The sequence below is a fragment of the Rhipicephalus sanguineus genome, chromosome 4, assembly GCF_013339695.2.
Source record: "Rhipicephalus sanguineus isolate Rsan-2018 chromosome 4, BIME_Rsan_1.4, whole genome shotgun sequence".
Lineage (NCBI taxonomy): Eukaryota > Metazoa > Arthropoda > Arachnida > Ixodida > Ixodidae > Rhipicephalus > Rhipicephalus sanguineus.
In genome coordinates this window covers 145,225,673-145,233,269 of record NC_051179.1, presented here as the reverse complement: position 1 = coordinate 145,233,269, position 7,597 = coordinate 145,225,673, and the positions used below count along the sequence as shown (strand labels likewise).

Below are 7,597 nucleotides of genomic sequence, written 5' to 3'. Positions count from 1 at the left end.
CCGATACGTCCTGTGGCGATAAAACTTCAAGTTACGTGAAACGCGAAAGTGAAACTTCCCAGACGTCACCGCAAGTAATGTCCACAACGAGCCTACGAAGAACGTTTGATGGGAATGGCGAATCTCTGAATATGAACGGCGACTATGGGTCCAATTGTCATCGCAGCAGCATGGGCGTTCCTTACAGAAAGACGGCGTCCACAGAACGGCAGCCGTCGCCCTCTAAGTCAAGCAAAAGTATTTTGGAACAGTTGACGATTTTTCGCATGCTTGCTTTTTATGTACTCCTCATCGTGTACGCCCTGTGCGATTGCACCATATCCATGCACACGACGACCATCGTAGACTACGGTCGCGATAAAGGTTCTGCACTCGAGAAAGCGAAGTTGCTGCTCACGTACAATGCAGCGGGTCAGTTTGTGGGAAGGACTCTATTGCCGTTTGCCTCGGACAACGTGGCAAATAGCCGGTGCCCGTTTGCCGTTGCGTGCTTCATCGGTGCCGGTGCATGGTTGGCTCTCATGCCTGTCGTGCAGTCGTTAACTGCTTTTGTGGCGTTAAACCTGGTGTTAGGAGTGTGCCAGGGATATGTTACGTGCATCCGAAGCGTCCTAGTCAACGACTACTGCGGAGTGGAGCGGCTGCCTACGTTCTTCGGAATACTCGGACTGGCCTTGGTGCCGCTGTCGTTTAGTGGACCAACAATTATTGGTGAGTGAAACCAGAACAGTGTTGTACACGTTCCTCTAAAACAGGAACGACAGCTCGTTCCTCATTCCTTCTTAATTTTGAAACGAGTTCCCGTTACAAGTTCCCTTAAGGCGGAAGGAACGCGTTCCAGTTACAATTCGAAAATTGGAACGTCTCGTTACATTAGCGTTACATTTGACTTTTTAATCAAAATATAGTGTAGGATAATCCTGAGGTGAAATAAAGTGAGCAATATAAAACACGTTCCATGGAAGTGCTAGAGGGTACTGCCGTGTTGTACACAAATCAGAACAAAGCCAACCGAGGTCGTAGGGGCCAGGGCAGGCTCAGCGGGCGCAACAAGAATATAGCGCTGGACGTACGCCTATTGTTTATTGCTTGCCAGAGACGTTACCAATGCGATGGCTGTCGAACTGAACTCTAATATTGTAGACCGATAGCCGCGGATATAACGCGCATGTTGAAGGAACACCTTCAACAAGGGTTTAAACTGCGCGAAGAAGACCGGACGATAACAGGAACATGCATACGCACACACAAGCGCAGACCTTTCAACTGACTTTATTTACGGAAAGCAGGTGATTTATGAGTTCTTCAAAATAACAAAACATAAAAGCAAGAAACAATCGTGCAATTACAATGTTAAAACAATAACAAGAACGCGTCCGCATCACTTACGCGGGAGTGACCTGATGTGTCCATCTAAGAATTCCATCTCTTGATAGTGATATGGAAGGAGAGCTGACGCAGCTATCTCCCTTTTTTGCGATGTAAAACGCCTCGACGACTTCCCTTTCAGCTCTAGATTTAGCCTTCGATAGGAATTTTGTATTTTGGGGATCAGGCAAACAGTTTCTGCTATCGCATTTCTTGCAAAGTACCTAGGCCAGATTGCTGCCCGTGCCAGTGCGCAAGGATCGGCTGTGCTCCTGTGCACGCTCATTGAAACATCGGATGGTTTGGCCTATATGTAAGACTAACCGCACGAGTAGGGCATCTCGTATGTAACGTTAGAAACGCAACTGGTATACTTCATGTGATGGCTCTTCTTGCATGGCAACTCTTGTTTTGTTCTTGTCAGAAGTCGGCACACTTTAAGCTCGCAAGGTGCCAAGAAGACGACGCGAATCCCATACCGTTGTGTGGCCGTCTCAACGCTGGGCGACGCTGTTGCTCAGTGCACCTTCCTTTATTTTATCGTCTAAAGAAACAGTGCCTGAAAATGTTCACCTGATCGCGGCATTACACGGTCGGTCTCGGCGTCGCGCGCTTCCCTGCACCTCAGCGAGTGCCTTGAAGTGCAAACACAGAACACTTATACGTGCAAACCAGGATGCTTCATAGTCACGTGACAGGTGAGCGGTAGGTTTTCGCGCCTCACGCGGTCGCCCATCCGCCCTGCTCTGCATGATGCGCTGTATGCGTGCACCTGTCCAATGAGGTGGAACGTTTATAGAAGGAACGCCGTTCCCTCGTAAACGTAACGAGTTACCGTTAGAGTTCCACCGGTCCTCAATGTAACGGTGGCGTTCCTCCGTTCCTCCCAAAAGGAACTAGTTCCTAACGTCGTTCCTTGGAACAACGTTCCGTACAACACTGAACCAGAATAACGCGAATCTGCTGACTCTTGATGACCCTTAGTTTATGAACTTGGAAACGAGGGCACCACCCCTCCTTTCCAAGTATTATATCCTGCGTGCCCTCCAAACGAGGGCACACAGGACACAACAACAACAACAACAACAACAACAACAACAATAATAATAATAATAATAATAATAATAATAATAATAATAATAATAATAATAATAATAATAATAATAATAATAATAATAATAATAATAATAATAATAATAATAATAAATTATTGTGGCAATCGATGTTATGCGAAGCATGCGCGGGATGGTGAGTTTGGCGTAATTTTTCGCGTTGATCGAAACGTTACGGAATGACGCTAGAGAAATGTGGAAGTGGTATACACACATTCATATGTTCAAGAGTCGCATATGTATTATATACCCAGTTTACAGTTGCGTAACGATGCCAACAGCAACATGAGTGTTGCCAACACCAGACGCGGTAAGCTGATATGTAGTGCTTATATTCTTCAATACTGAATAGCGCGAATCCGAACAGGACCAAGAAGGAACACAGATGCACAGGACAGGCGTTACTCGCAACTAAGCTTCATTCAGGAAAGTTTCGCTAGATATATACACAGACGAGTGGCACGCGCAGGCGCATTGCACGTACGTTACAGTCACAGTTGCGCTTCGTCTGTCCATGTATGTTCCTTCTTTTGTCCCTGTCTTTTGTGCGCATCAGTTCCCATCAAGATGAGTCACAGTTAGTTATGCTTATACTGGACCATTATGACGGAGAACGCACGAACCTTTCGCGAACCCGTGTGTATGTGTAGAAGGGGTTCTTGACAGTTCTTGAACAAGGTCATCATCACCGGGATCAATGAGCACCAGCAGCTGGACCTTGTTAATCGGATCCGTTGGTGATCGCGGCTACGAGGAGTCTAAGTGCAGTGAAGGGCAAGGTATAGTACAGGTGGTGGAAATCCTGGATGCCTCTTACGATGAAATGATCTATGATGCCTCCTGTCCTGGACGTGGCAGCGAGGTCTTTTGATGCCCTGTCAACATAGAAGCCGTCTTTCACGCAGTATAAGGGCCAGACGTTGTTGGGCCTTGATAAATCAATGTTGAAGACACCGGCAAAGATGAGAGGCCTGGTTCTCTCAGCAGATTTATTGTAGGAAGCAATGACCCTTGTTTTCGCGTAATCCACGTGGTCCGCGGCGAGTGCATGGTAGTTGAGCGCCTTCCAGGGGTGTTCTGTCTTCAGCTTCCTCACTTTCCTTGCGTCCGCCGCGGTGGTGTAGCGGTTACGGTGCTCGGCTGCTGACCCGTAGGTCGCGGGTTCTATACCCGTCGCGGTGGTCGCATTTCAATGGAGGCAAAATGCTAGATGCCCGTGTACAGTGCGAATTTGGTACACGGTAAAGAATACCAGATGGTCAAAATTTCCGGAGCCCTTCGCTACGGCGTCTCTCACAATCATGTCGTGGATTTGGGACATAAAACCCTAACGATTATCATTATTATAACTTTGCTTGCGTGTCAATTTGTGTGCTCGCGGTTACTCTGTTGGTTGCGACTCACCTGTGGCACGCATCGCATAACATGAACTCTGTTATACGGGTATGTGCCACACGTGACTGAGAGAAAGGGTTTAACGATGTACGCGACAGGTATTTTGCGTTATTCATGTCATAACCAGTGAATCGTGTTCCTTATACACTGATTCCCTGCTATGCCAATTTTGGTATAATACAAGTTATGGAGACGACCAGGAGAGCGCCCAGACGTAGGCGACTAGATAGATAGATAGATACGTAGATAGAAATGGCCAAAGTGCCTGACGTTCACTAAGAAATGCTTCGCATTTATTAATAATAATAATAATATCTGGGGTTTGACGTGCTAAAACCACGATATGATTATGAGGCACGTTGTAGTGCAGGGTTCCGGCTACTTCTACCGTCTGGTGTTCTGTAACGTACTACATCCTATCGTTGATAATTTTGCAATAATAGGTGAATAATTGGAGGCGAAATAAACGACAAACCTGACATCGCAGAGTACACGGGCCTCTAGCAGTTCGCCTCCATCGAAATGCGACCGCCGAGGCCGGGATCGAACCCGCGACCTTCGGGTCAGCAGCCGAGCACCGCAACCGCTATACCACCGCGGCACTAATACACAAGATATATACGCGAGAAAAAGGCGTTCGACACGGACAAACGCTGGACTTTCAACTGTGCTGCACGGATGGAACAATGCCGTACAAAACATCCCACGCATGCGCACCCTCATCTCCTCCCACAATACGTGAAGTATCGTATTTATTTATCTATCCACTTATCCTCGTCTCCTCGCATGTCGTGAGAGAAGGCGAGGACGTGCATGCGTGGGATTATTTCGGGGACAACCAGCCTTCCAATAAAGCACAGTTAACAGAACATCATTCATCCGTGTCTAACACATTTTCTTGTTGAGTACGCACCCTGTGTATTCGCTGGTAACCCCATTTTTTTCATGTTCAAATTGCACCAAATGGCACAAGAGCTCGCGCTAATGCACCTTAGCTCATATTTTGGGAGTGGCAGCTCGAAACTATAAGTTCGTAATATCAACACAGTTATCGGCACACGCTCGGATTTTAGTGCCGCGTGAATATTTTGATAGTTTTCTAGGACAATCGTTTGTGTTTGGGGAACGCGCAGCGATGCGGCGCGCTTTGTAGGTGTTAAGAACCCATGCATACCAGGAAAAAAGACGTAGTCGAACAGTTTTCCCGTTGAATCACTTTCATCAAGAAATAAATATAAACGCCACTGGAAAGAACTTAAGAGCAGACGAGTGATGTATGTTAACTGCTCATATTTTTTTGCGCGTGATCTCAATTTACTAGAAATCCGGAAACACTCAAATTCGTATTAAATGGAAAGAGAGTGCAACGAAAAGCAACGGCAGTGCAATGGAAAGTGAATAGCAGACACATTTCCAAATTTATGTATCATTCAGCATCTACACTTTGGCGAGTCATCTGGGTCCGGTGTATTGTTATCACTTTGAATTCAATAGAAAGAAGCGTGCAGCCACACTTCTGCTTCTTAATTAGATATATTATATATATATATATTTTTGATATTAGGGCGCAGAGGCTCCCAAACAAGCCGCTGTAATTTGATATCTCCGAATACGCAAGTTCTGTGCCCTTGCTTTATGTACAGTTGAGGCTAAGGGCCGTGTGTTGTCAAATGTCGAAGCGAATGGTCCTTTGTTTGTTTTGTTCGATATTATTGCTTTTTAACTCGTTCTTTGCTTGAGTGTTTCAATGCTGCTCTAATGTGTTTCCACTTAATTGCCACTAACTTGCTTTCGATGCAGGTTTTTTTCGAGACACCCTCGGCTCGTACGACAACTTCTACCGGATGCTAGGGGCCGTGAATATTGGCATCGCGGCACTCCTGTTCGTTTTGGTGTGGCGTGACAAGATGCGAAGGAAATCACGTGACTTACCTACTAACTCACCGGGAAAGTGAATCGAATCAGTGATGTAGTTCGTGCCAATTTATGCATACACATTTCTTTTTCTGTAAATCACGAAAGTTGCACGTAATTCGACATCTTCATCATGGAGCTTCAAGGGTGACATGCGAGCTAACCGCGCCCGGCGCGCAGGAAACGCGACCTCTCGTTACATCAGACCGCAACTACACACCCGACGAGGAAGCGGCGATGCTTGAATGAAGGCGCGCCGAAACAATGTCTGCTCTGGAAAATTGGCAAGCATTCTGAAATACACAAGTAGACAGCTCATTCTCTCTGGGTGCAAGTTGTGGTGCGTATTTGTTGCTTTCTCAAGCCGTGAACAGGGGTGACAGACTAGTTCGCCTGTCTGGAAGAAGAAGCGCCGCAGTGACCGCCCCTGAGTTTTAAGCTTCACAGAGAAAGAAAAGCTTGATATCGTGGTTTTCCTGCGCAAAACACGAAAGAAACAGATAAGCACCAAACACGATACACCCGTACTAGCGAGGTCACTTGCGGCTTTTCACGATAGGACACGGCAACGACGCGCCATAATTCAAATTTCGTCCCTTCCTTGTTGCGGTAGTTCATGTCTGGCGACCGCAGTGGTGGCATGTCGTTCACGCCGGGCGCGATCAGTTTCGATATCGCTCTCAAATTCAATGATGAACATCTGAAATTACGCGCAACTTTTGTTATTAATAAAAAAATAGGTATGCCATAAATTGCCATGCACTACAGCTTTGTATTATTGTCACGCAGCTGTAGCGATGAATACAGCTGGACACAGCCGGTAAAGATGAAACGCTTTATTGGCCCACTTGTGCCCAGTAAAACAAAGATTCCAAGTACAAGCAACACTCGCTTTACAATGATAACGGCGAGCACAGACGTCCAGCGTCGACAAACGTGCTCATCTGTGAAATGCGTCTCCTTTTATAGATGCCTTGTCCAACCTTCCAGCGTTATCGCTGGTGCCCACGTTAGCTCCAGAATAAATTCGGTTAGCCGTGTCCTGCGCGTAGTCATAGCCGAACAGTCTGTAAGAATCGCGAACTTTCCAAACTGCGGCGCGACCTGGGACGAGTGTTGGGAACAGGGTTTCGTGGGTAAGACCCCATCACAAAAAAATAAAAATAGGCGTGCGGCAATATAAACAATTGCCCTCAAGTCAATATTAAAAAGCTAATTACCAAGTACTAGATATTTAGTCACTCTAATATCACTTTGGTTGCATCAAGGTATTTCTGTCTCGGCAAAGTAGTTCGTGTGCGAAACCGGCAGGAGGTTTACTGTCCTAACACTTCTTAAAAATCTGTATTGTCTGAAAAAAAGAACGACCTGTATAACTTGGGCAGTGAGCATAGACAGCGATGGTGCAAACGGTAATAAAGGCAAAACTCAACAGCAGAAAATCAAACGATTCCATCTGCCTCCGTGTATAACGGTGCTCAAGACAAGGTGAGTCCTCTTCCTTTAGGCAAGTGATGTGTGGTGCGCGTTTGAAGTGTGCTGGTTTTATTCGTGCCTTTGAAAAGTGCGCGACACGAGAAGAATGAAGACGACAAGGAAGACACAACAGAGTGCACGCGCGGTGCTGCGTTAAACACCGACGACGGTGGAGAGTGCTAAGCACGAGAACGCGTGGTGCGACATTAAAAAATATAAAAGAAAAGAGATCCAATCGTTAACGAACATGGAGATCCCAGGGACCAATCACTTATGAGCACGGGAGTACGAAAGTCTCCAATAATGCCATGACAAGTTGACACGAGACCCCC

At 46.4% G+C, this 7,597-nt stretch overlaps 1 protein-coding gene across 1 annotated transcript; it reads left to right on the top strand.

Annotated features, from left to right (window-relative positions):
- Positions 1–321: 321 nt before the first annotated feature.
- On the top strand, positions 322–6,461 carry LOC119389044 (monocarboxylate transporter 10). The gene is made up of 2 exons (XM_037656332.2): positions 322–711; positions 5,676–6,461. Exons 1-2 carry the CDS (start codon positions 324–326, stop codon positions 5,828–5,830), a joined length of 543 nt encoding a protein of 180 aa, XP_037512260.1. The 5' UTR covers positions 322–323; the 3' UTR covers positions 5,831–6,461.
- Positions 6,462–7,597: the final 1,136 nt, after the last annotated feature.